This window comes from Gymnogyps californianus, chromosome 3, assembly GCF_018139145.2.
Source record: "Gymnogyps californianus isolate 813 chromosome 3, ASM1813914v2, whole genome shotgun sequence".
Classification (NCBI taxonomy): domain Eukaryota; kingdom Metazoa; phylum Chordata; class Aves; order Accipitriformes; family Cathartidae; genus Gymnogyps; species Gymnogyps californianus.
Genome location: NC_059473.1, coordinates 14,718,417 through 14,746,085, shown reverse-complemented (window position 1 = coordinate 14,746,085; position 27,669 = coordinate 14,718,417). Strand labels below are relative to the sequence as shown.

General features: G+C 51.2%; 2 protein-coding genes across 4 annotated transcripts in view; one reads left to right on the top strand and one right to left on the bottom strand.

The window, feature by feature from the left end:
• Positions 1-27,669, top strand: part of RRBP1 (ribosome binding protein 1) — a 550,780-nt gene that overhangs the window by 17,477 nt on the left and 505,634 nt on the right. For 2 of the 3 annotated variants that reach the window (XM_050893121.1, XM_050893120.1), the window contains exons 12-24: positions 600-692; positions 1,069-1,161; positions 1,264-1,344; positions 1,444-1,533; positions 1,970-2,062; positions 3,598-3,669; positions 3,857-3,952; positions 4,390-4,473; positions 5,797-5,889; positions 6,780-6,863; positions 7,363-7,461; positions 7,975-8,118; positions 8,402-8,947. In XM_050893121.1, the coding sequence (XP_050749078.1) occupies positions 600-692; positions 1,069-1,161; positions 1,264-1,344; positions 1,444-1,533; positions 1,970-2,062; positions 3,598-3,669; positions 3,857-3,952; positions 4,390-4,473; positions 5,797-5,889; positions 6,780-6,863; positions 7,363-7,461; positions 7,975-8,118; positions 8,402-8,440 (1,161 nt within the window). In that variant the 3' untranslated portion in view covers positions 8,441-8,947. Of the gene's footprint in view, positions 1-599; positions 693-1,068; positions 1,162-1,263; positions 1,345-1,443; positions 1,534-1,969; positions 2,063-3,597; positions 3,670-3,856; positions 3,953-4,389; positions 4,474-5,796; positions 5,890-6,779; positions 6,864-7,362; positions 7,462-7,974; positions 8,119-8,401; positions 8,948-27,669 lie in introns of those variants that run through there. The other variant, XR_007766150.1, reaches the window with a different exon arrangement.
• Positions 14,746-25,948, bottom strand: DSTN (destrin, actin depolymerizing factor). Its single transcript, XM_050893127.1, has 4 exons — positions 25,846-25,948; positions 16,666-16,973; positions 16,349-16,425; positions 14,746-15,036 (listed from the first exon to the last, which is right to left on the bottom strand). Exons 1-4 carry the CDS (start codon positions 25,846-25,848, stop codon positions 14,927-14,929), a joined length of 498 nt encoding a protein of 165 aa, XP_050749084.1. The 5' UTR covers positions 25,849-25,948; the 3' UTR covers positions 14,746-14,926.

Here is a 27,669-nt window from a genome sequence, read left to right as displayed (position 1 = left end):
CCGTGGAGCACTGGAGGCATTGCCTAGTGTGCCAGAGAGCAAGAATTCCCCCCGGCAGGCTGCGCAGCTTGAGCTGATGGGCTGCAGCAGGCAGTGGGCTGCCTGGGTGGAGGTGTCTGTCCCCTGTTTTCTTGGGAGGTTTAGGACATGGTAAGCCAGGGAGATCCTGCCCCGGCAGGGTCAAGGCAATCCCTGAGCAGGGGTCCCTCACATCTCATTGCTCCTCTGCTCCTTACTACCACCTACTACAAGGTGGTATCAGCTGTGTGGAGGCAACCTTGCAGCCCTGCACTTGGCCTGTGTCCTCTCCAGGCAGCTCTAGGCATCCTGAGGGCTGCTTCTGGAGCTCCTGCCTCCATCTAGCTCTGCTCTGCTCCCTCAAGGCCACTGCCTGAGCGATGCGGTGCATTGGGCCACTGCAAGGATGGAGGGGAAAGGGGCGCACGTGGGCAGTGGGATAGAAGACCTTTGACAAAAGCGACAAGCTGCTGCCTGTTTTCCTCAGCAGAGGCTTTGAAATCCTCCGCAGTGCCAACAAGCAGCTTGGTAGCCTTTGGCGTGATGTGTGGCTTATTGCCCTCTGTGTGTGGTCTCGGCAGGACCTTCGCGAGAAGAACTGGAAAACAATGGAAGCATTGACCACGGTGGAGAAGGCGTGCGAGGAAAAACTACTTGCTGCTACAAAAGCAAAGGTGAGCCCAGCATTTCTCTCTAACAGTGATGCCCGTGTTATAGGGGAAACATTCAGCCTAACCAAGCCACCAGAGGTGTTTGCCTTGGGTTGTCTGCTGCCTCTTAGGAGCAGTGCTGACCCAACCCTCCTGCCAGCTTCTCCAAAGTTTGTCTTCAGGGCCGTGTATCCACGGTACAGGTTGTGGTCTGGGAACTGGGAAGATGGGTGACCCAGGAGGGACATTTTCGTGGTTCTCAGCAGCAGCAGTTTTCTCTGTTGGCTGGTTTCCCTGTGCCAGCTCACCCCTGTAGGCACAGAAAAGCAGGACCAGTATTGGGAGCCTGGCTGGCAGGCACCCAGGACCTCCATCCCATGCCGCTTTGTCCCTCTTACAGGAAGAGCTGGCCCAACAGCTGGACGTGCTCCAGATGCGAACCAAGCAGACGCTGCTCTCGGCCCTCCCCGGAGTGACCGTGTCCTCGCAGCAGGTGGGCATGGGATTTCTCAGACCCCTGCAGAGCCTCTGCCGTGCGGGAAGGACAGACATCTAAGTGTCCTTTTTCTTCCTTGTCCTCTTTTTTCAAACTCAGGATTATGACACCTGGCTACAAGAGTTTAAGGAGAAGACCGTGGATGTGCTAAAGCAGCACACGATTACAACAGAGGCCCCAGTAAGTGAAGGGGCTGGAAAGTGGAGGGACGAGGGAGTGCCTGAGGGTCACTTGTTTCTTTTCCTCACCTCTCTCTCCATCCCTTCCCTCTCCTTTCAGGATTCAGCACTTAAATTAAAAGAGGCAGAGGAAGCGCAAAGCACTTTACAAGCAGAATGTGAGCAGTACAGAGCTATCCTTGCAGAGACGGTAAGTTGCAGCCTTTGGTGCTGCCGTTGGTCTTCCACTAGAAATACAGTGTGAGAGGTCTCCTGGCAGCCCAGGCTGCCCATGGGCTCGTGGTGGGCATCCCACAGTATGTCAGGGGGCTGCCATGTAGAAGATTATTTGCCAGTGAGACAGGGGAAGTAGAGAAACCTGAATTTCTAGAGTTCTTCTTCAGCCTAATTGTGTTGGAAACCTTCCTGGTGGTGGTGGGATGTGGCACAGCAAGGGCTCTGATGAGCAGGGTGGTTGAGCCAGCCTAGGAACTGGGAGCCACTAGTCCCACCGGGGGCACCTAATTCTGTTACCCATTCTTTGGCCCAAATCCTTGGAGAGGCGTTGGGTATGCCAGGGCTTCCAGCCACTGCTCAGCTTGGGAGGGCTGGAGGAGGTTTGGGCCCAGCTGAGGCTTTGCCAACAGGAGGGAATGCTGCGAGACCTGCAGAAGAGCGTGGAGGAGGAGGAGCAGGTGTGGAAAGCAAAGCTTATGGCATCTGAAGAGGAACTCCAAAAGGTGCGTGTTTGGGGCACACCTGGGTTTGTCGCTTGTGTGCAAAGGTTCGTGGAGCTGGACTTACAGGAACAGAGGGGCTGTTGGCTATAAATCTGATGGTGACCCTAACTGTTCCCGCCTGCCTTGAACTCTGAGACATGGGGACTTTCTCTTCTCCCGAAATCCACCCCTCCTGTCACCAAACCAGCAGACAAGAAGCCCACCTCACATAGGAGCTAAGCCTCTGTCCTCCTGGATCCCACCTCCCCGCCAGATGTGTGCCTAGACCTTGCCAGTGGAGCTGGAGGAATGGTTGCAGCTCCCCAGTTCAGGCATGGTAGTTGGGAAACCACATCACTGCTTTAGTAATCCAAGCTCCGATGCTTGGAAATCGGGCTGAGCCTTCCTGGTGGGCGCTGGCTTGACAGGAGGAGAGCACGTGCAGGGCTCTTGGACTCCCATTTTCAGAAGAACTTGGATTGCTCTCAAAACCTGGGTTGACCTTGGCGTTCGTTGAGCCTTCAGAAATGAGCTGAGGTCCAAGCCACGTACTGCACACAGTTTTGGGTCCAGCTGTCTGTCTAGCTCTGGGTACTGCTCTTCCTAGTTAAAAAGCCAGCCGGCAGCTGCCAGAGAGTCGTCGTTGCCCAGGAGTTTGGTGGGGAGTGTGTTTTGTGAGCTCTCGTGACTTAGCTGGAGTCTAGGAGAACTTGGCTGGCCGTGCCTTTTCTGCAGAGCGGACTTAAGTTATCTCCTCCCTCTTGAACACAGAACTGAGATGAAGCTACTTTCCACGGTCTGGCTGCTCCCCATCCATCACATGGGGTTTTGAAGTTAACTGGGGCTGCAGGGAGGTGGGGGAGCTCTTGTACAAGAGATCTTTGATTTCTCAGCCCGTTGCTGGCTCCTGCAGCGCCAGCGCTGCTGAGGGCTGGTGTAGGATTGCATGGGGATGACGTGGCTGCTGGTGGTGCGCTGGCAGCAGAGTGTGTGTGATGGGATGAACGTCTGGTGGCTAGGGCAGGTCCCAGAGCAGTCCTGCCTCTCTGTGGAGAAGAGGTGAATTCCACCTTTCCAAAAAATTCAGCAACCGTGGAGTCCTCTTCAAAAATCAGTCCAGGTTTAAATGCAAACCCATACTTTTTCTGATAGCTTGGCTTCTCTTAATAGCAAAGCCCACGACACCTCATTGGAAATTCTACCTTGCTGCTTCCAAACCAAAGGCACTTTCAGTAGGAAACTTGCACTGAGTCTGATGCCAGTTTCTGGGGTGTTGAAAGCTGACTGCAGCCAGCTGAAGTCCTGCAGGCAAAAGCTGTTACCTTGCTCCACGATTTACAGCCTGGGCTTGTTGGACTCGTCCTCCCTAGGAAGAGGAGCTCCTGCCCTGCAGGCTGTAGAGCTCCGCTTTGTTGTCAGGTCTCTTCCACACTTGGGTACAGGATGCAGTGGGAGAGGTGGGAGTGAAACACTGGCCAGTTTTTGGTTGAATGAAAGATGCTCAGTGTCCACGTGAGATGCCATTCACTGACCTTCTCTGATCCTTTCTGGCTTAGTCGCAACTCCAGCTGAAATCCCTTGAAGACATGGTGGAGAAGTTGAAAGCAGATCTGCAGAGCACAGATCAGGTAAGGTTTTTTGGGTACGGGAGAAGGTCCCCGCGCAGGTGCCAGACGGATGCGTGCTGTGCTTGGGCTGAGTCGGGACCCATCTCCTGACTTGCCCTGGGGAGGGCAGGCTTGGACCATGGGATGTTTGGGATGTGTTGGACCTCAAACAATCAACCCCCTCCTGCTTTCTTCCCTTTTAATCCAGCTAAAGGAATACACCTCTCTTCTGGAAACGCAACTGGAAAATCACTTGGAGACAGCCAGCTCCGAACGCCAAAACTACACAAAAGAAGTTGAAGTAGTAAGTGTGGTGGCCGTTGCCTTCTTAAATGCTTCTTTCTTCTAAGCCTGACTCACCACCCATCCGTGTTTCGGGGATTTGGGGAGTGCCCCAGGGATCTGCAGCTTTGCAAAGCAGGAGAAAACACATGGAGGTGTTTGCTCCGGTCTGGGTTGTAGACAGCTAAAGTCAGGAGATCCACTGGCAAGGTGATGGGACAGGGAGATGCTGTCCCCTGCTCCTTGGTGGCCTGTGGGATTTCTGTGGCTCAGGTGAGATGGAGCTGCCTCGTGGCCATCTCTGTCTCTGAGCAGGCATCAGCAGGCAGGTTAGCACGTGATGCCATCATGGCCTCTTTGAGAAATGTTGCATCATAAAAATGCTTCCTTTGGCCAAAGGGCTCCAAAACCAAGTGCATAAATGGGCTTTTTTTTTTTCTTTCTGTTCCTCCTTGATAGTTGAGGCAGCTCTTGTCAGAGTCCCAGGAGCAGCTGGAAGCAGCGAAGACGGAAACGCAGAAGCAGGGCAAGGAGCTGGCCCTGGTAAGGGGGGACCCCTGGAGATGCCCTGCTGGGGCCTCGCTGCTCTGCCTGGGGCTGGTTTGCAAACCCAGCTGGGGGGCCGGCATCCTCCCTGCAGGTTCGGGGAGGGGAGGAAGGCACAGCCAGTGCATGGGGAGACCCGGTGCTGCGGGGCACCAGGCTGATCCGGCTTTCAGAGGGGATGTTTGAGACCCAGGAGGAGATTTTTATTCACCTGCCTTTCCTCCCGTGATGGGGGTGGGAGGGAAGGGAGAGCAGCAAGGCTTGCGCAAGCTGGTGTGTAGCAGAAAAACCCAGCCGCCCCACCACTGGACACTGGTTACCCCAACACCACCCTGGGCAAGGGTTTGGGTGCCTTAAGCATCCATCTGCCCACCTCTGGATGGGAGGACTGAGGCTGTGCAGCCCGTGTGTAGGGGTCGCTCAGGGAGCTGAAGGATGGGGCTAGGTTTCTGCAGGTAAGTGGGGGAGAGGACTGGGATATAGGGCCAGGAGAGCTAACAGACCTGCCAAAACAATGAGGGCTTTTGTTTTTAAATCCATACTTTGATTGTGAGAGGCTCAGGAGATTGTTTTTAAAATCCTCGGCAGCACCACCGGCTTGCAGAGCCGCTCAGAGTGGAGCGAGCCGGGAGTATGGTTTCCCTTGGGTGCCGTGACTCCTCCCAGCCTTGCAGCCGCTACCGTCCAGCTCGCTCAGAGAGCCAATGCAGCCCCTTGCTCTCGAGGGAACATGGCGCAGGGTCATCATTAGCCTTAATCTCATTAGATGGGCAGGCGGTTGTAAGTGTGGAACACATTTGTGTTCATCCAGCGACCTTCCTTTTCTACTGGCCAAGGCACACTGTTAGCTTGCAGCTTGACTGCCAGTGCTGCTGCGATGCAGGATGGAGCTCTAGTAGATGGAGTGGGGGGGTTTTAATCGGGGAGGGGGCGTGTTCAAGTAACTGCCTCCCCAGCCATCCCAGTTGTGGTCCGTGGCAAAATGGGACCTGCCACCCTGCCTCGATTGCTTTATTTAACACCTCAACTATACGTTAGTGCAAACCCTCAGCAGTGGCTTTAAAGGGTGCCGAGTGATCAAAAGAGAGCGGACAAGGTGTGAGCGTGTGCTCTGCACCCCTAGGAGCTGTCGTGCCTCAAGCTGCCCAGGTTAGGTACCACTGTGCTGCATCTAGCAGAAACTGAGGTGGTTTTCCAAACATTTCAGCTCATGTGCAAGCAAAAAAGCCGGCAAACTTTATCTATAGGTCCTTGTGGGTCTTGTAATGGCTGCGGTGTGGGCATGTGTAACTGAGCCAGGCTTGCTGGTCCTCCTTCCAGGTCAGGCAGCAGTTGAGTGAGATGAAGAGCCACGTACAGGATGGAGAAGTAGTGGGGTTACAAGCTGACCCAAGCGAGCCTGCGCCCCTTGAGGTTAGGGTGGTGAGACCGCTGCCTGTGGAGGCACTGACCCTTAACCATGTCCCTTGTCCTGTCTCACCATTTCTAACCGCATGGAGAACTGCACGTGGCTTTGCTCAGGGCTGTCGTGACTGTGTTGTCTCCCATCCTGTGTGTTGGGGGGAAGCCAGCCACCCATCCCTTCAACCATGCGTCCTGTTCCCACTGGGAACACATCACCAGCTGGCTTTCACCAGGCTGTTCTCATTGGGAGCCCTCCATCACAGCGTTAGGCTGGCAGCGTTTTGGGGGAGGCAGGCAGGGGATGCTGCAAGCCCTTGGGCTAACATTGCCACGCGATGATGCCCTGTTGGGTTTGGGGCTTGGGTCTCGTTGGCGGAAGGGGACATCCCGACAGAGCTGCACCAGGATCCCTTCCCAGCCGGTGGGGATTAGGATTACAGAGGCTCCGTGAATCTTGCTGGAGCCGGGCTGAGGGCATTAGCAGTGGCTGTTCCCTTGCCGACTAACGCCTCTCGCCAGTGGCGATGCTGCCACAAGCCGGGCTCTGTCTCTCTCCTTTAATCCCCATTAAGCGTGGAGCCTTCTCCCGGACATGGGGACCTGCCAGGCACATCCTCCACTATGGGGTGCCTCTCATCCCAAGTCCCAGCTGGCACTGCCTGAGGAGCGGGCAAAATTTGGCAATGAAAAGCCAAGCCCTGGGCTTGCCATCGGCATCCTCCCGGCTTTTGTGCGGAGAGGGGATGCCAGTACCTATTGCCCTTCAGTGCCCTGGGGAAAGCTTCAGTTTTCATTTCTTCTGTCTAGCCCAGCTTTCTTGGCGATGTCCCTGCTAGCTCATCTCTTGGGTCTTTTTTAAAATTTTATTTCTGGGTGTTTTTCCCCTTTTCTCAACACAGTTGAAAACCCAGCTGGAGCAAAATGAAACGCTGGTGGAGAAGGAGCAAGTGCTGCGGCAAAAGCTGGCGCTGGACCTGGAGGAGGTAGGTGCGGGCAAGGATGCAAGGGTTTGCAAAGCCTTTATGGGTTCTTGGCTGCTAATGAAGCCCAAGAATTAATTCGAAGAATTAATTTGAAGGTTTTTCCCCATCCCTCTGCATCTCAGACATCGCCACATTCCCTCACACATCTGAAGAACTTCTCGCAGCAGCTCTGCTAAAGCCGCATGGCATTGCCGGCCCCTCAAATTGCCCCTCTCCCAGTCCCCCCATGTTTTTTGCCAGCTCTTTCCCTTGAGGGTTAAGGGCTTCAGCTGGGTTTCATGCTGCTTCTGGTGAGAAATGCCATCTTCCTGGTGGAAGCTGGATCAGCAACAGCAATGCATTGCGTTTAGCATCCAACCATCCAACAGCAGCTGTATAACCTAACTCTTCACCAGAGGCAGACACAATGGGGACCAGGGGCTGTATGTACGGGGCAGGATGTGGGAGGTGCCTGCTGTTGTTAGCTCATGTGCTTTTTGAGTATGTGTCCCCCTTCCAGGCCCAGAGCTCAGCGTGCAGTTTGCAAGCAGAGCTGGAAAAGCTGAGACTGGCTGAAAATGCAGCAGCTTCAGACACGGAGGAGGCCCAGCATCTCAAGGTGATTTGGCTGCCCTGCTCTCTTGGTGTTCAGCCAAGACAGCAAAAGCCATGTCTGAGCAGGACTAAGGGCATGATTTATCATTCTTGGGGATGGTGGGGCAAGGTAGATGGTTCCCCTGCCCGTAGCTCCCTGCCCGGGGCTGGCTGTGAGCTCCAACATGGCTGAAGGGTGGCAGGGTGCAAGTCACAGCCACTTCATCCGTGTTGGCCAAGATAAGGCGATGCTCTGAGCAAACGCTCTCACAGGCTGGGCTTTTCACATACTGGGAAACCGTTCTGCTCCCATGAGGTTGTCTCAGCCCGTGGCATCTCTGGGGAGCCAGAGTGAGCTGTAGCTGGTGGGGTGACGCCTGGCCCGTCCAGCAAGGAGGGAGCTGGGTGTTCCTCTGGCTTGTGGCCACCGAGGCAGCTCGGTGCAGACCCGAGGTGACCTGAGGTGTTTTGGAGGGGACAAGGTCACCAGATGGCAAAGGGAGGCTCAGGCAGATGCGTTCTTTTGACTCCCATGTAGGAAAGACTTGAAAAAGAAAAAAAATTAACAAAGGACCTGGGCCAGGCAGCAACCAAACTACAGGAGCTACTGAAGGTTACCCAGGACCAACTGGCCAAAGAGAGAGAAACGGTGAAGAAGTTGAAAGAACAGCTTCAGGAAACGGTACTTGTGGTGGCCACGGCCATCCCTCCCCTTGACGCCGGCGGAGGCCACGGGGAAGCGCGTGTCAGGCAGTGGTTTAAAACCAGAGGCAAGGTGGCACTTGCTGCCAGAAGCCATCTGGGTGGCTTTTGGGAAGCCCTGGGACCACACGAGATGGTGGTCGTGATTCTCCCTGCTCAGAAGGCAGAACTGGGCCCATCTGTGAAATGCTTTGATGCTTGAGCTGCCATGAGAATAAGGTTGAGACCCAGTTGAGTAACCCACCTCTGTTTTCTTTCTCCAGGGAGAAGAGGACAGTTCGAAGGAAGGGACTTCAGTTTGATGAGTCTGTGACCTAGACCTTACCGTTCAACTTACCAAAATGCCTTACACATTCCTAAAAATAAAAATATATGCTGAATTTACTGTAGATAAAAGATACAAGCCATTAGTGGCCCAAAACCTAGTTTTGAAACTTTAAAAAAAAACTATACAAAAAAACCAAAAAACCCCAACCAGTAAACACTGCAGGTGTACATTTGTAAGAAAATCTTCATACAGTTTTGTACAACCGTTCCTTTCCCCGGGGAGCTGCTCCGGCCACGTCGGGGCAGGCGTCGGGCCTTCACCCTCCTGTTATGGCAGAACCCACGAATGTGTGAAAAGGGAAGACTGTTGTACATCAACCGGTGCAATTATTATTTTTTTCTTTTTTTTTTTTTTTTGGCGTGAAAGAAGTGTGAAAGTAAGACCCGCCATGGAAGAAAGCCTCTCTTTGATGGGTGGCTCTTGGCACGTATCCTTTTGTGTATTTCTGGGTGTCGATGCAATTAAAACAACGTAGTGAAAAGAGCTTGTCCTTGCTTTATTTTTCTGGTTTGTGGGGGAGGTTTTTTTGTTGTTTTTGTTTCTTTTTTTTTAAGTTTGCAGGCCAGGCAGGTCTTTGGAGTCACTGAAGAAGGTCCCTGCTTTGTCCAGGAGCAGATCCTTTATTCTCCCCCTTGCACGCTATGCTGCAAAAGCTGTCCCCTGTCTTTTTTCCCCAATATAAGCAAAGGCGAGAAACTTCTCCTTCCAGCTACGTGTGTTTTCGCGCAGGGGGCGCACACGGAGCGCCCGGCGCGGGGCCCGGCAGCGGGCGCGCCGCACGCGCGGTGTGGGCGGGGGGCCCGGTGGCAGCCGGGGCAGGGTGTCGCGGCGGGGCCGGCTGCTGCCCCGCCGCGGGGTCAGGCCGAGCGTGGGGACCGGGCACGGCGGGGTGAGCCACGCCAGCCCAGCGGGGACCGTTCCTCCTGCTCGCTTAAACCTCAGCGCGCCCCTGTAATTTTGTCCCTGCGGGTGCCGCGTGGTGGTGGTCCTCGGTCGCTGCCGGGTTCTCCAGCCCTCTGCTCTCCCCTTCTTGTGGCTTTCCTTTTTAATCCCCCCACCCTTTTTCCTCTTTTTCTTTTCTTTTTTTTTTTCCCCCAAGCTGGTTTCTTAGGAAATGGCAGAGGCCACGTGACGGCTCGCTGCCTGTCTCCCCACAATAAAGCTGCTGAGCCTGGCGCTGACATCAGCGGGATTTCGGGGGTGGGGTGGGGGGGAAAGGCCCCCGAAGGGCTTGGTCCCTCCAGCGTGTGTGAAGAGCCAAGGCTGGGAAGGGGGATGAGGGACAGACCTGCCTCCATTTTGTTCCCGGGGAAGGCAGCTCAACATCTATGTTAGACACCAGCGACTCCATGCAGGTGGGACTGGGTGGACATGTGTTCTGTCCCCCAGCCCCCAGCACTGTGGCTTTTGGGGCCGTGGTGGAGAAGGGATGTGCGAATCACACTTGGATGGGGGAGGGGGTGTGTGACCCATCTTTGACCAGGCAGGAAAAGGGGGTCCTGCTGAATTCTGGCTGAGGAAATGGCAAGCTAAAAGCCCCCCCCCCCCCAACCCCAAACCTGCCTCCCATCCTTGTCTGAAGGCACCTTTTTATCTGGTGCTTGCTGGGGCTTTGCTGACTGAGGCTGAGCAAGGGCTGCTGCATGCCAGTCAGGGCACACATCAGTGCTGAGCCCGTCAATGGCTATTGCATGAGGTGCAAGGAGGGCCACTACACGCCCCCCCCCCCCGATTTGGTGGGTGGCTTGGTGACACCCTTCCATCGCTCACTGCCTGCTCTTGCCTGCAGTTCCTTGCAGGATGGGAGGTGATGGAGCTTACACCCCAGGCTTGTGGGCTGCGTCTCCCTGTGGGGTGGTGGCCCCAGCCCCTTGCATGGCAGCTGAGACCCCACACACTCATTACAAGCCCTGCTGCTACCCCACCCCACCCCTCCTCCCAGCCGTGTTCTATGAGGGCTGCTGCATGCACATAGGCAGTAGATCCTGCAAGGGCCCTGGGCTCTGGCAGGTCCGTCTCCCCACAATGGAGGGACAAACTCGGTAAGCAGACCTTTGCCCCGCAGCCATGATTAGCCTTCGGTTTCTCTTTCTGGACTTTGTGGCGCATGGGGAGGCCCTCATGAACCAAGGACTGACAGCGACCTCAATGCTGTCAGCATTGCCTCTTGCCGCGGAGCAGCATGGCTGGCCTGTCACCTTTTGGTTTTTAAGATCCCCAAAAGTGAGGGAACGCCTGGATTTTACCAGGATTGCAAAAAAAACCCACCCAAGTCATAGGCTGGAGTGAGCTGTTGAGCGTATCAGGGTGGCCATCACCCCCAGAGAGCCATCGGTAGGAAGAGCCCCAGAGCAGCAGATGCAGTGAAGTGATGCAATCCTTTGGTTTTTCAGTTTTTTTGCTTTTGCAACAACGATTTCCTTTATTGTGAGCTCTTGTGCAAAACAGAGCAAATGATACCCAGGCGTTAACACACGAGCAGTAACAAAGCCCCCAAAACAGCCAATGCAAGGAGGGCGGCCGGTGTCCCAAGCACACTACAGGGCAGGTGGGCTCTGATGGGGCTCCAAAAGCTGCACAAGAGCAGATTCAGTGTCCCCAGAGTGGGGGGACATGGTGCCCTTCCAGGACATGTTGCTGAGCTGGCTGTTTCAGGAAGAGAGGGGCTGATCTTGTTAAGCAAAGCTGAAAAAAACATATCTCTTTGGGGAAAGACATTTAGCTTAATTTTTGATACCTGGAGTGGTACTGCTGGGATTTTTATTTCCCTCAGCACCTTGGCAGAAGGGGAAGGACATCCCAAGGGGCTAGGAGAAACCCAAGTCTCGCCCACCAGCATGCAGGGCTGAGGACTGGCCACTCAGCTCTCCTAGGAGCTGGTGGGGTTTCACAACATGCCCACCTGTTGGGTGGCACGGGCTTTGCTGAGGGTTATCTCCTTTCCTCCAGGCAAGCCATGCTGTTGTCTTGTTACTTGTCAGCCTGTGACTCAGGGCAGGTAGGATCATCAGCAGGGCACCAGGGTGCTGCAGGCAGGTACTTTATTGATAAAGATCAAGCAATCACCCAGCTGGGGTGATTTTGGATGGGAACGCTGGATCCTTCTGCTGATTTCAGCCACAGCTGGAGTTACCTTTCAGCCTGGGCTTATCAATCTACAGCTTAGACACTCAAGTTCACCTTTGTTGGAGCAGCTAAATTACATTTATACCATCTGCTGCTCATGCTCAGGCCTGAATTCCATCTCCCATCCCCATCTTCTCCCCAGTGGAATGGACAAAAACGGCTTTTGGGAAACTCTTGCCTGCACATGGACTTGAAAAGGTTTCTAGCAGCTCTGCTCTTGCTGCAGCCAAGCTGCACTACCTGGGCTGCAGTCCTGCTGAGCTTGCATGGCTCTGAGCTGTGTCCATCACCTGAACCCCTTCACTTTTTTCTTCTTCGTATAGTCCTCTTAGAAAGTAATTTCTCTCCCCAGCAACTGGCCAAGCTATGGGAAGCATTCCTCCTGTTGTCTCTCCCTTCCTGCCTTGCCCTTTCAGAAGGTCTGGGTGATTTGGGAGAAACCTTAACTGAAAAGATTTGAAACAGTCACAGGAGGAAACATCTTCCTGTGCTTTTCATCCCCTCCAACCGCAGAGGACAACCAACCTTGGGAGGTGGTGAAGTTTGGCTCACTAACTCCATGATGTGGACAAGCCTGAAGCATTATAGCTCTGAAGGTTAAGAGTTACTGCCAGCCCTTGAGTGCAGGAGTACTCTTCCACAGAGGCCAGTATAATACCTCAGGACTTGCTGTGAGGGTCCTAAAAGCAGCCAAAGCCTCTTAGATCAGCTTAAGCTGCAGGACCACACCTAACCCAGGCCTGAAGTGCCACCTCAGACCTCTCATGCCCCAAAGTCCTGGGACTAAGGCACTTTTTGTACCCAAGTCCCTGACCCAAGGGCTTTCATGTTGTGGGAAGTGCCCTCCTACCTTCCAGGTCCGACATCCTTGCCCCTTTGCAGGGTCTCCTCCTCCATTTTCTAACCAAGGAACGAAATCCCAGGCAGAAGTCCACCACGGTGTCACCTGGGCTGGATATCTCTTCGAAGGTGCCTGCAGTCTGGAGGCACTAGTTATCAGCTGGATCTTGGCTGGGAGTTCCCTCTGTTTGTCAGGCAGCACCACTCCCGCTGTGTCACTCTGGTTTCCTTATCTCAACCTGGACTTTGGACAGAGACCGATACTGCAGACACCTAGGCAAGGAGGAGCTGTTTATGAGGATGATTACCCACTTGGGTGAGCTCAGAGTTGACTGAAACATAGGCTAAAAGCACCAGCAGAAACCAGGCCAGTTTGTTTTTCTCAAAATCAGAAAGCTTCGCTCCGGTGGATCTCTTTGCATCAGAAAACCTTGTGCTCCCAACCCTGTGACCTGCGTGGGTGCCAAGTTAGAGCAAGCAGTCAATGCCTGCCTTTAATTAAAGGTTTTAACTATGCAGCATGGCCAGAGAGGGCACATGCTGAGTTAGGTAATGGACCATTATTTCCCTGGCCCCGCAGATAAACCAGCACAGCGCACTGCTCTGCCGAGGAGCTGTGGGGACAGTACAGCTTTCTGTCCCTGCACATCTGGCAAGAGCTCGCAGAGGAATGGGCAGCCTGTAACTGCCTGGGTTTCATCAGGCTGTCCAGAGAAAGCTCCCTCAGTTCTTATAGGGAAAGCAGCACAAAATAACTAACGCATGCTGGGTTTCTCCTGCTCAGACTGCAAGTATGAGAAGTTTCCCAGGAAGCTCCCCAACCCATGGAAATTTTGGTCCGAAGCCTAAAAGGCAGAGACCAGGTGCTGTTAGGGAGCTAGAGCCTGCAGCAGCCCAGCAGTCACTCAGCTGTGAGAGGGGTGCAGGTCCAAGAGCGCAGCACACTTTGCAGACAGATGAACCTGCTTTACCCCCAACTCCCTCTGCCTCCACCAGCTCTTCCTTCCAGCCTGTTCCCCCCCCATCCTTTCTCCCTGTGAGCAGCACAGGGCGGTCGCTGCGGAAGGTGTACCAGCTCCCCGAGCGCCCGGCTTACACGGGCACCAGCGTGCTCAGCCAGCAGCACCGGCCCCGCTGCAGGAGGGCTAATCCGGAGGCTGGAGAGGAATCAGTCACTGACCCAGGGGAGGGAAACCCCATTTATTTAGGCTATTTGAATTTGGCACGCACAGAACATATCACAGTAACGCACTGGAGGCTAAGGGTTTTGTTTTTTTTTTTTTTTTCTTTTTCTCTACAGACATACAGGAAAACTCTATGCAACTCCCATGTACACATTACACAAAGGAAACAGCTTTAATCAACCACTTGTGAAACATGGAAGCTTTTAAGATCTCTGTAGCTGGCACAGGAATGTTCTCTACCCGCCATACAAAAGGCATTTCAGGTCAAACTTTCTAGTAGGTGATATTTCCATGCATTTCTACAGAATTAAAGAAGCTAACAGACAAAAAGCCCAGATCAAGCCATATTAGTCAGGCTGATTGGTTCTACTAAGTTAAATCAATAGTAATTATGGACAAATGGACCAAGTGACCAAAGACTGGGGCTGAGAATACCACTTTTTAAGATGTGGTTCTTTCTCATTGTACTACCCATAACTGGAGCTCTGATATAAGAATCTGCATTTGTAAAAGCCTCAGAAGCATCTGATCCACTAGTAAGTGTGTATTAGAGAAACTAAGGTAGTTCTAAATTAAACTATGTCAACAGAAAAGCAATCTTTATAGAATCACTCAGGCTGGAAGAGACCTCAAGACACTTCATAACAAGAAAACTGAACCTACAGAACAAGTGAACCTTTAAATATTATTACTGCACCATTGAGTTTACCAGAGTGGATTAGGACTATTTCTCCAGGAAAATGTGTCTATTTTATCTCTATTAAACTTCAGAATTAGCCCTGATTAGTACTGCTCTGCAACTGCAAGCACTAAGAATTTAACCCAGTTTTGGTGCCACCAGGTTGCTTTAGCCTAACTTTAACTACAGGTTTTAAGTTTGGTATTAAACGGTTACAGGGGAAAAGTTTTTGAGTTTGGCAATTTGGCCAGTAGCCTCAAAAAGACTGACTGAATTTTGCTCGTTACAATTTAGAACAGTAAGAACAGGAACCAGATTGTTCTCACCTCCCCCACCTTTCATCCCATGATACACTGCTGCATTGGACCAAAATTTTTGGAGACCTTTAGTGTTAATCCATTGGCGACAGTATTGGGCTGGACAACCAATGCAAATACTAATACACCAAGATAAATCCTTAGATTTGATTTATTTAGGGTCATTTGTACATACGAGCTACATCTCCAAAATCTACTTTATTCTACAAGACAGCTTCCCTACAGTTAGTGAAACCCTTGCCTAGAATGGTTGCTTTACATAACTGATATATTAAAACATGGAATGCTTGTAGAGTTGTGGCACTGTATGACATCTACACAGGACTTCCTTCAAAAGCTACGACTAGGGAGCCTCCTAGCTTCTCAGCAATGCAAGCTCGGTTGAGGTCCTCTGGCCCATTTGCTTGGCATTCATGCTTTATGCCTAAAAAAAAGAGGCAAAACACTCAATAATGCAGTATTTCAACATGCTAGTAATCAATCAAAGAAACATACTTGGTAGTAATATTAGAAGAGGCAATCGGGTCACTCAAGCAGATAAGTCCTGCCTTAGCTTAGGAATTTGGATGGTTTTCCCCTGACATGTCACAGGAGACATCTGGCTACACACCAAACATCAACATAGAAATATCAGGGAGAAAGTTTTCACTAGATCGGTGCTCAGACTGTTAGCCTTTTCATTGCAGGCTATCTTATGAGTGAATCCCTCATTTCTAGTGCTACCCTGGATATGGCAAGTGAGGGAGCTACACGCAAGCACACTAAGATGGCTGACTCAGCTCCTGCTGGCTCTGGAGTGGTGGGTGAAAGAATCAGAGTGAGAACCTGAGATGCACAGACCAGAAAGACTTTGCTGGTCTAAGGAATCAGTGGTTTCTTTTTTTGGAGGGCGGGGAGCCCAACCCAAGCCTGTCTTATGTGGAGAAAAGCACAATTTCTTCAGGATTTCTTTTTTCAACTTCCACACGTGCAGCACACAGTCTCCCCGGGTAGTTCCAATCCACTGGCGAGTTGTCCTGTGAAGGCTGGCACCGCCGCACAATGATCCTGTCAGTCTTGCACGCTGCAAGATTTTGGCCCAGCACAGCATGAGGAACTGAAGGGGGGGGGGGGGTGCAGGCAGTGCTATCTGGCTATGAGCCATCGTAATGACCGACTTAGCATGAAATTTCTGAATGCTGCAGCAAGGTGTTTACTCCTTGGTTAATGGTGCCTGACAGGCTGAACAGAACTTCGCTTCTCTACTTGGAGATGCAATGCCTTTTGAAATGAGTAATCACAACTGCATCTCTAAATCTAGTGAATTGTTAATTACTACTGCTACAGCACAGTAAGTTTATGAGATTGTGTATTTCAACAGACACAGGGCTGAAAGTCCTCTGCCACAGAGGACTGCACAAAATCCAGCTCCGTGTTATGAATCTAATGGTTTCTAGCCTGTATGGTGCAGATGTGCTGCTCTGTACAGTACAGCTATGGTGTCACACATTGCAAAGCCTGCTCTTGTCCTGAGCACAGTTCTAGTGCCTCTAAAATTCAGAGTCAGACAGTGTAAGTTTTAGCCAGAGCTTATTTTAGCTCTGTCACAAGGCATTTCACCTGTGAAGTTCTCATCTCTCACTAGTATCTTAAAAAAAAACCAAACCAACCCCAAACCAATTAGCCAATGGTTAAGCCTTGCTGTGTAAACATTCTAGGGACATGGCACAGCTAGGAGCGTTAGTTGTATTATGTACCTTGAAACTTCTTTTTGATTGCATCCTTGGAGCTTGCGTAGATCATCTTACTTTTGAGAGGTGCTTGTTCTGGTGCCCTAGGGGGATACACCAAAAAGAGTGCAATTAGTGACATCTGTTACCCAGCACAGACAGAAGCAGTATCCTACCGATTATGAACAAGTGAAACATCTCATGGCTCAGAATACAGGCATCAGGCTGTCCGGCTCACTTTAAGCCTGCCATCTTGCCAGCCTGGGCAATACAAATGCTCAGAGACCTCACCCACAGTGCCTGGACTGCATGTTAGGAATGAGTGAGTTGGGAAGATGGCTTACCACAAGAAAAACATCAGCTCTTCTTTTTTGGATTCCTTGGTCTCGAAGCTTGCATCATACAAGGCATAACGGCAATCCTTCTCGGGAAGCATCTGCACAAAGTGCTTGAAAGGGTCGGTAACTGTCACACCGACATCTCCCACCAGAATCTCTTTGCCTTCTTCCACAATAATGCACTTTTTGTCTGGACTGAGGCAGAAGATGACAGCCTTCTTCCTCTTCTTAATTTCCTCAGGCGTAGAGCACTTCCGCACTTTCATGTCATAGAAGATACGGCACACCTCATCGGCAACTTGTACTCCAGATGCCTGCAAAGACAAGAGCAAAGACCTTTAGAGCTACCACTGCAAATTTTCACAACTACATTACTGCACTGCCTTAAATCCGAGGCTAGAAGACAACCAATACTGGCAATAGTCACCAGTGGCCTGAGAGTCTCATCAGAAAAGGCTGCAGACCCTCTTTTTCCAGGCCAAGTAAAGAATCCGGAGTCTTGATGCTGCCCACAGCCAGCTGCCAAACCAAAACTATTCCGAAGAGGCACAATCCTACTTATATTAGAACATTGTTTTGGGGTAGTTTTACATGCATGTCCACCCCTTGTCCTCCAAGATTCAGCTGTGGCAGATCCTTTGGCATTACAGCAGCTTAATTTTGTTGCCCATTTCAGGCTGGCTAGACAATGAAGTCCGCGAGGATCTTCTGTTCAAAGTTTCCTAGCCATTTCTACCATGCTTGCTAGCAGCATTAGCAACAGAGGTAAAACACGGCCAAATTCCACACTTGTCACATGGATTTGGTTTAGAGATCAAGAGAGATGTAGTGGGGTACTGGGACTGTAGTGGTACAGTTTTTAGCTGAACAAGCCAACTTAAAGAAGTTGCTCTGAATTCAGTGTTTTAAAGGGAGAACTTGCAAGTCTAACAGTCAAAGTGTCTACTTCCCAGCAGTTGCTCCATCAGTTTTTAAAGCAAGCTGCCTGCCTTTTCAACTTTCCCCCCCGCCACCTTGAAGTCTGATGGGAAATCCTAGTTACTTAGTGGTATCCCCCTGTGCTAGCTGTAATAGGAAGTGCAGATGCAGCATTACCAATCTAATGTTAAAGGCAGCTGCACAGAATAAAGAGGACAAGACCTAGCAAGAATGACAACAGGCTGAACTGCATTTTCAGTCTGCTGCTTTTTTGGGAATGAGACACAAAAAAAAAAAGGCAGCAGGGTAGAAGCATTTGTATCTGAGTTTTGTTCTCAGAGTGCAGCAGAGTTGCAGAGCTTAAAAGCAGCTGTGCAATAGTGAATACTGCAAATATGGGAAGCCATACTGGCCAGTGGACACTGCTGGAAGGACATCATGGCCAGAGCAGTAAAGACCAAACTGAAGCCTGTCCAACACTCACTCATCTATCTGTTCAAAATGCTGCATGCAGTGTAAACAGTGAGATTCCTTTCTAATACTGCTTCTTCCCCTGCTGGTTTTTGGTCTTCCAAATTCAAATGACATTATCCTCAGATATGGCAATTCATATCTGAGAAGGAAAATCACCCTCCTCCCTCTGTGTAAACTGCCACACATCACTGTTCTAAGCACAGTCAGCAGTACTAAACAGTCAGGTAAAACATCATGTGAGAGATACCAACTGAAAAAGACTAAAGGTTGAAAAAGACTAAAGGTTGTTCTTCATTTTGTTTTTCCTTAAGCTCAGTCCCAAAACATGCGCTTGATGGATTCATTTTGTGGGGCACATTGTACCTTGTCAGAGTGGCAGTGTTCTAAAGAAACAGCAGAGCTCAGCTGCAAAACCAGGGAGATCAGTGATGAAGGGGAACTGCTTAGTGCTAGCTTTCAAACAGGCTGTCCTTGAGAGATGGTTATTGACTGGACAACTACTTAACGTGTATTTTTTTTAAAGCCTTGACCAATGCCTACCACGCAGGACCTCAGACAAGCCTGAATTCTCCTTTTTCTACCAACATCTCTCCTTCTCTAACTTCTAGTGGCTGGCATAGTTTTGCTAACCCAGTGAAGAGAGGTGGCACAGCTGGCAGAATCTGGAGTTTGGCATCTAGATCTCTCAAGTGCTGGTTATGCAAAACCAGAGCAATCTCATACAGCAGTGAATCTGAGACAGAAGCTTTTCTCTAGCGTGGAGAACAGTTCTCTTTACGGTTTACTTAAATACAAGGGGACCTCCCTCAAGATATACAATGCATGGCTTGTCTATTAGGGGTAATCTATCCAGAATCCCTTGCATTTACGTTGGGATAGGAAAACAGGGAGTAAGTCGCTGTGCCTCAGCTGCCTGGCAGGCAGCCACCCTTCTGCATATCGCCAATAAGGCAAGGAAAGTAAGCGGAGAAAGCCTATTCCAGGATAAATTTGAGCAAAAGTGCAAACATCAACTCAAAGTGACTCATTCTTATGTCACCTCCTCCACACGGAGAGACTGCACTTTGTCAGAGTGTGATTGAGAACTAATGAGGAATAAAGGTCTTTCTCTTCCCATCCCTGTGTTTGGTGTAGGCAAGAGCTCTCTGGGAAGACTCTAAATAATACAAGGTTGCCCTAATAAAGCAAACAGTGCAGCAACTAGAACTACTGCATCACTCACTAAGGACAAATCCATAGTGAATTCAAGACAACCTTTTTTTTCCCTGAGGTTTGTCTTCTAACTAATGGTACCTCAGTAGCTGACAACAGGTGTTAAGACTCAGTTTTTAGTCAGAAAACCCTCAAGATTCTAAGTAGAAAATGCTTAGAAAGCCTGAACTAGCATGGGAATGAGTCTAGTAATCACATAAAAGCAGTTCATGTCACCTAGCTCTACCTTTGTCAATTCTTGATCATTCCCCTGCACCAATTCCTGTTGCCAAGAAGTTAACTTTGAAAGAAAAGGTTAATGCTCAGCAGAGAGCCAGAAGCAAGCAGCAGCAATGGAGCTGCAGGTTGATGCAAACTGTGCAGTCAAGACCATATGCTTGTGCTACTGCACAGCCAGAAACGTGTCTCCAAGTCGGGAGACAAGTTGTTTCCTTATAAAGAAACTGAGCACTGCTGGCAAGTCAGTTCAGATTCCAAAAATGTTGAGAGTATTTAGTCTGGAAGCTCAAAATTCACTGTTAAACTGCAGCTGATAACTGGGACTGACCAGAAGCTGAAGGGAGAATAAGAACTGGATTTTTTTTAGCTTTCCAAAGCAAAAGGCTGTTAGTAGCTGGTGCTACTCCTTTTCACAGCTGCTGTACAACCCCTGGATTCATCACACAGGCTGACATTAGCAGCCACTATATTGCTAGGGACAATGCAGATTTGTTCCATCTGAGAAAACCGTATAGCTGTGTCGCAGTATGGGTTGAAATGAACCCATAAACTCCCGGTGCAACTAACTGCTTCCAAAAAGAGGATCTACTTTTGCAATTGTAGGACTCCCTCTTCAACACTGGGCTTGTACCAGCCACGACTGGCTTCGTAAACATACTTAAAAAGGAAAAAAACCCCAAACACTAGGCAGCTTTTGTTGTAAGGTGGTTGCAACCATTCTGTGTAGGGCAGCAACAGGATGACTGTTAAGAGCACTGGAACAAGGAAAAATGCCACACTCGTAAATACATGTCCTCAATCAACATTTTAACCATGTCTCTTCTGATTTGTCCAGAAGAATAGCTGGTAAGAAGCCTCCACGCCACCAGTAATGACAGAATAAACGTTTATTTGTTAGTCTGGATTTTCCCTCTTTGGCGCAATATCGCTCTGCTCAGAGGATTCAATACAGCACATTCATTATTATTTTGTGCATTCTGGCTTGAACGCTGCAGGGCTACAACAGCTAGCCTGGTTCTGTTCCTTTTTCAGTATGAAAGCAGTTATCCAACTCTGGACTGGTACATGGGTGGCTGTTCATTGAGCAGTACATGTTGCAGGTACTTGTGGGATACATGACCATCAGCTGGTGACATTTTGTTGTAGGGGACAGATCAACCCTGTAACACAGGCAACACCAACTTAAAACCATTCTCGGGACACAACTGCAGAGAAAAGAATACATTCAAGCAGCCAGCCTGTTTCTATAGGTGTCGAGGACCTTAACTACGGGGCCTGTTAACCTCACTGAAACAAGGCAGCAGCAAGGAGGCAAGCCACCTAATTATCAGTTGGAAAAATGACAAATGACGCCAGTACAGCATACTCAGGGAGACATTCAGGCAAGAATGAACCGAGTAAGTTTCTCTGAGGGAATGAGCAAAAATGAGTTCTCCCTCAATACCTCCATGCAACTATTGCAAAGGCGGCGTGTCTTGCGGGCAGCGTTGCCTCGTACATTATTCTGGAGCACTTATACCAGTATCCCCATTGTATTTTCACATAGACTGCTGTAGGCACATGAGGTAATGGTTGCATTAAATGCCTTGTCAGCATGCGCTGCAGTAACACAGTGGCTCTTATTCCCTACACAAAGCCATCGTTCCTGCCTTAAGTGCAAAGCACTGCAGAAGTCTTGCGAGAGCAGAATGCCGTCCCTACACAGGGCAGCCCGAAGAGAGAGCCTTCTGTCTAGCAGGCTTCCAACTGCAAGAGCCGTCCCCAGCTGCCTCCACTAATAGCTTCCAATATTTTGCCTCCATCACCAAGTACTCTACAACTGAAATTTAATCTAAATGGGGGAAGACTGAAGAATAATCCAAAGATTTCTCAAGAAAATCCCCATATACAGAAAGCTATTTCAGGAGTGAAACACATGCCAGACACCTGATAAACTGGATTTGTAGCAAGCTTGCATCGAAATGCAACTTTGACACAATGAAATTTGCCTTCTCTTTTGTTAGGAAGTGCTGTGAACTCCAGTATTTTCCTTGAATATTTAAAATATTTTACCTAAGAAAAGTCTTTGTTCCCTCCTCAACTGTAAGACAGCCAAGAAGACTTTAATGACTTAGTTTGCCTCAAGACAAGTTTAAAGGACTAAATTTGTTTTTAAGTATTCACAATTTTACAGTGTGGGTTTTCTTTCCTGTGACCAGAACCTAAGAGCCCTCCATAGTGGTGCCTGTGCATGTGTTATCTACAGAGACATTTCAAGAACCAGTTCTTGACTTGTTTTGTTTGGGAACCATGCACACACATTGTATGCACCAGTGTGGACTATCCATAGCTACTCAAGCGGAAACTTTTGCTTCTTGGAAAAGCATCATTGATTTTTCCAGAATTTGACACCAAGAACTTATCAAAGTTTGCCTTGTTTAATTGCAAAGGCAGATTTGAGAACACTGTGCTCCCATGTTTGCTAGTCCCATTACTGCCATATATTTGGTTCTCAGTTTCTTCAGCAAACACCTTGTTTCCCCTATGCTTGGCATACCGTCCCTCCTATCTACCTTCAGAATCCCGTGCCTCTGCCAGAACTGCCTGTGTAACCATGTGGCATTTCCATCTGACTCAGTAATGTGTCATAGTACATCTCTGCGACAAATATTTTTTCAATTAAACCTATTACCACCTGACTGCTCTGGGACAGCAGCCTTCACAAAGCTGTCCCTTACGTTGCCACGCAATACCCTGGGACATCATCAGCACCGAGACCTTGAAGGGAAAACTAAGCCAAGTTAGCTGTGAGAGCACCTAGCAGAAAGGGAGGGTCACATAGCCTGGCTGCAGCGAAGAGACTGGGAGATTTTGCCAAATCAGGCCTCTGAAAAGGTGTCAGCTATGGCCGACAGGCCGACTGGAAATGTGGGTGGTTAAAAATACAAGGATCTTAAATACTGCTTTGCTTTTAATCTGTTATTTGAGCGCTCAAGAAAACCCATCTGATATTACCACCTCCGCTTTACTGAGTAGGAAAGGAGGCAATGCATGGAGTGACTAGTTTAACTTCACCCCAGAGACCAGCACCGGTGTGGGAACACTAGTGACTTCCCAAGTCCCAGTAGGCCCAGGTCCTCTGCTATCTACAGCCAGCCAGCCACCTCCGTTTACACCAGGCAGCCTATGCATCTGAAAGTCCAAAGCTTCAATTCAGATCTGAAGCACGATAGGAAACATAACTAACTGCCTTTTTACTGCTGTTGTGCAAGAGGCCATTATTTGCACACCATAAACCAGCAAGAAGTACAGAGTTATTTGCATATCACTTGTAGGCAGATCTTGCCAGCTAGACTCAAGTTTTTTATTTTGCATTATTTGGTCTCTTTTTGGGGGGGAAGGCGTGGGGGAAGAAATCAAAACTCTATTCAGCTTTTTTTCCCCTGCGAATAAGAAAGGTTATCAACTAGACGAGGAAAGATGAGTAAGAAAGCAATTATAAAAAAAAGCAGAAAAAATTGTCTCGCCTGAATTCCTGGAGGTCATTTCCTCAGCTTTCAGCCAAAGAGGAAATCATCACCTTCTCCGAGCTCCCATGAAGTTCACTCCTGATATAATTATCAAGGTAGGTAGAACAAGCAATACCCGCAAAAGGCAATCCCAGCAACACTGCTGAGAAACAGGAACCATGGTAGCCAGTAGCAGGGCAGAAGTTTTGAGCAGTACCCATTCCTGTGTTGAAACGCATGTTTTTAAGGTAATGCGGGTGTAAGCTGGTACGCAACAGGACTCTTGCAGGAAAGCCAAGCTTCTTAGAAACACATTCAGCACAGAAATCAGCTATTATGAGCCCAAGCGTCTGTAAGAATTTTCTTGCGGCCCTCCAGGCACCTACAGCAACCAAACGCTCAAACCTCACCCTTAAAAACAGGCTTTGAAAGCCTGCTCTGGGCATCCCAGATACTCTCTACCAAGGTATCCTTCCTGGAGATCGCTGTGAATACTGAACAATCAGGCGAGCGAAAGGCTCTGAACAGCTTTACATGCAAGTTCTGGCTGTCTGCAGGCTCTCCTGCATGAGATCGCTTAGGTCAGCCCTTGCTCCCAGCAGGAGCCTCTTGATAGTGATATTCTGACAAGGCAAGTAGGAACATGCCAGACACCCACACTACCAATTGTCATGAGGCTGTCATCTTGTATATGAGGCATATGTACCTTGTAATTACACAGATTCGGGAATAGTATTGACTAACAACCAAGAAAAATAATTTGCACGGTCCTCCAAAGACCATGGACTCATTTAATCCAGTAGCAAAGAAACTGAACCTTGTGGCAAGACACAAAAGCAGAAAATCCAATGCTCTTTTGATACCAAATGATGCCCTCCTGCTGGCATTGCTGTACTTTGCCAGAAGGCCTACGTGCTTTGCCCAAAAGCAAGTTCATTCGCAGCAACTGGAAAGCATCTTAAAAAAGCCAACCCAGACCCTGTTCCAAAAAGGAGATCACTATGAGAAATACTAGTTTTGACTGCCTGGGGAATTCTCTGGTTCCGAAGCAAGATGAAGCCTGACACACCGAGTAGTCATTCTAAACTAGGTTTGCGTACTGCAGACGTGGTAGCTAGCTTGTTCAGACAAGCCTATTTTAAACAAGAGCTGCAAGTCTAGTCAGCCTTTCAGCAGCTTCATATGCAACTCCCATCAGCTCTGCTCCACGCTGCAGACCAGCCACAGATGCTTAAACTCGGGTGTTATAGGAAGCAGGCGGATTAGTAGCTCATCCTGTCTGCTAGGTCTATACAGACTAAAAGTTTATTTACTGGATATACCACATGTTCAAGAAACTAATGGTAAATACCATGGGAAGGCCTCAGTATGCAACCCCTTTACTAAAGGCAAATAACCTAGGCAAATGCGTCAAAACACACAAATGTTTGTTGCTGGACAAGTGCTTGTGCATGACTCAAGCAAAAACAGGATAGCAGTTAAAACTGTATGAGCGAATAAATCAACTGAATTTGTCAGTCTCAGTAGCCCGAGTTAAACGGGGATGCAAATTTTTAGCATAGGCAAACCAAACAGAAAATGAACGACCATGAAGCATAATAGCTGTTTGGTCTATTCCACCCCATTTATGAAAGGAGTCCCCTAGCATTTTTTTGAAAGCCAGAGAAAACGGGCAAGTCAATGTGTATGTTTAATACATTTCTGTGTTTCCTCCGTTTCCAGCATCACATCTTAGATAAAATGTTTCCAGCATTCTATCTTCTCTGTGCAGAGAAGCAAGACAAAAATCTCCCAAGCCCTTGCGGCAAATATCTTAAAATGTAAGCTTCTTTGAGCGGTCGCTGCGAAAACATGTTTGTTACAGCCAGCGTTTTCCTTCCGCCGGTTTTGCTTCCCCCCTTTTGTCTGGCTACCAGGACTGCTGACTCCAGCCGGGCCTGATCAAGGGCGGCCTGGCCCCGAGAGGCTGCGCACCGGGGACGGCGGAGCGGGGCCCTGCCTGGCGGGAAGACGGGTGCTCGCCTCAGCCGCCCCGCTCCGCCGTGGAGCCGCCGCCGTTTTCTAGGCCAGGCCCGAAACCCCTCTGCTTTGGGGAAGATGGCTCCCGCCCGGGGCCGGCCGTCGGGGCGGATGCGGCTGAGGCCGCGCTTCCTCCCGAGCGGGGCAGCCCCCCGGCCCCCGGGGGGGGGGGCTCCCACCACCACCACCACCACCACCACCACCCCCCCCCCCCCCCCCGGGGCCTTTCTGCCAGGCTGCGACCTACTCCCCGCGCAGCCCCTCGCGTCGGGAGGGTGAGCCACCGCCCCTCCCCCCAGCACTCCCCCACCCCCCACGGCCGCGCCCTGCGGCACGGGGAGGGGCCGCGCATCGCCCCGCGGCGGCCGCCGCCGCCCCCCCCCCCCCCCCCCCGCTCTTCCCGCCTCGCTCGCTCTCCTCACCGCCCCCCCTCCCCGGGCGAAATGGACGCGCCTGCCCCTAGCGCCTGTGTGCGGCGCGGAACGTACCATCGCCTCACGGGGGAGGACGAAGGGGAGAGGACAGTCCCATCGCCTCAAGGGGGGGGGGAAGTAACCTTCCGCCGCCTCATGGCGGGATGGGGGCGGGGGGAAGGCAGGAGAACGGATCCGCCGCCTCAAGTTCAAAGGCGAACGAGAAGGACCGGGGGAGGGAAGGAGAAGGAAAGGGGGGCGCGATACCGTCCTGCCGCCGGGCACAGCGGCGGCGGCGCCGGCCGGAGCGCAGGCGGGGATGCGGCGGGCGGGCGGGCGGTACCAACAGCCCCCCCCCCCTTTCCCCGGGGATGAAGGCGGAGGAGGGGGGGGAGGGGGAGAAGCGTAACGGCCCGCTCCCCCGGCGGCGCCCGGCTCCCTACCATGGTGTCGGCGAGGCGCGGCGGGTGGCGGAGCGCGGTGCGGCAGCGGCTGCTCCCCTCGGATGCTGGGCGCGGCGCGGGCTCCGGCAGCAGGAAGGGAAGCGGCGAGGGCGCGAGCCGGGCGGAAACGCTGCCGACGTCACGGCCGCCGTGCCCGGAGGAGGAAGCGGTTGCTATGGTGGGAGCCCTGCGTGGCAACGCCCCGGACCCCTCCTCTCCCCCCACCCCCCGGTTCCGCGCGCACGCGCGTGCCCGCCCGCACCCGGGGGGAGGGGAACCCAGGCACCCACAGCCCCCCTGCCGCCTGGCCGAGGGGGTGGGCTGCCCCAATCACAGGGGGAGCCGCCGGCTGATTGACGGCGGTCACGCGCCGGCCGGCCAATGGCGGCGTCCCCTCTGCGAGGTGGGGCGGGATTACCTGCCCCAAGGTGTGCCGCGGGGGGAGGGCGGGGAGGCGCTGAGGGGAGAGTTGGGGGGGCTCAGGGAGCCGTGAGGGAAAGGGGAGGGGGGGCTGCGTAGGACGATTGGGCGGCTGCCGGGAGGGGGGGGGCAAAAAGAGGATTGGGGCTGCTGGGAGGGGGGTTGAAAGGGACGGAGGCAGTCGGGAGGGGGCAGGGGAGCGGTTGGGGGCACCGGGGGGGGGGGGGGGCATCCGAGGGGGCGGCTGTGGGGCGGTCATGGCCCGGGGCAAGCAGGAGGGGAGCCCGCGGGAGGAGGCGGCCTGAAAGAGAGCAGATGGGGGCGGGCGGTCAGAAGAGCTGGCGAGGAGGAAGTGTGGGGCTTTTCTTTCTTTCTCTCGGTGGTGGGTTTTTTTTTTTTAGTTTTTTTTTTTAATACCTACTTTGGTGCGATCTCAGTCAGGCACTCCTGATTGGCTCAGGCCGGCCGCGCTCGCTGCGCGCTGCAGGAAACCCTGTGCATTTCTTCCCAGTGGCGGCAGCGGCAGCGGCCGCGGCAGTGGCAGCGCCGCGCAGTAGTAGTAGCAGCTGCAGCTGCCGCTGCCGTCGCGTCCCCGCATGAATCAGAGCGGCGTCTATTTCAGGTGGCTGAAACAATGAACGGTTTGTCCTCGGGGCAAAGCTGACCGCTGAGAAAACGCTGCTGCTGAGACCGGGGGGCTCGGAGAAGCTGCTGTTCCGTGTTTATTGCAGTGCTGCTCACTCTGAAATGCTACAGAAATATTATTTCCTTAATGTTTCTAGGCAGTGAAGCTCAGGCTTTTTGTAATCAGGTTACAGAAGCACCTGCTAATGTTAAAAAATGTATAGACAGTTACGTTTCATTACTGGATCCTGACTGTAGTGGTGTTCCTGGCTTGAATCAATGAGCAAAAAGCCCCCGGCATAAAGCTTATTTATTGAGCCTCTGTGCCTGCTTGTAAGCAGAAAACAAAACCAAGACTCGATTGCATGTTTTCAGGGCTGGGGTATGGGTCAGCAATACTTCATACCAAGTTACAACTAGCATGAAGCTTCAGTGCTAAGAGGGTGAGCTGTACTTTACAGTTTTCATCCATATTGCTGTTCTAATTAAGGGTGTTACATTTTGATTTTTTTCCCCTCCTTGCGGCATACCCCAGTAGATGCCCTTTTTAGATGCTGTTCTGCCTCTTCACATTAGATAGAAGTTGCTGAAAGACCCTATATTGAAGATGCCTGTATTGAAAAAGCAGTCCTATTGCATTAGGCTCTTGTGTTGGGTGGCTTAGGCTGGCCAGGGGTCCCTTTTGCAAGAGCATTTGCATCACATTTGTGGTGAAACTAGAAAAAGTACAACTTAAATTGGGCTGGGTGGGTAGTTCTTACCTAGGCTCTTTTCTGATGT

Bases quoted from the DNA above. Each gene is read 5' to 3' on its own strand.
- DSTN (XM_050893127.1), bottom strand. The intron at 16,426-16,665 runs GTAAGCCATCTT...GTATCCCCCTAG, and splicing joins GAGCTGATGTTTTTCTTGTG to GGCACCAGAACAAGCACCTC. The intron at 15,037-16,348 runs GTACATAATACA...TCTTTTTTTTAG, and splicing joins AATCAAAAAGAAGTTTCAAG to GCATAAAGCATGAATGCCAA.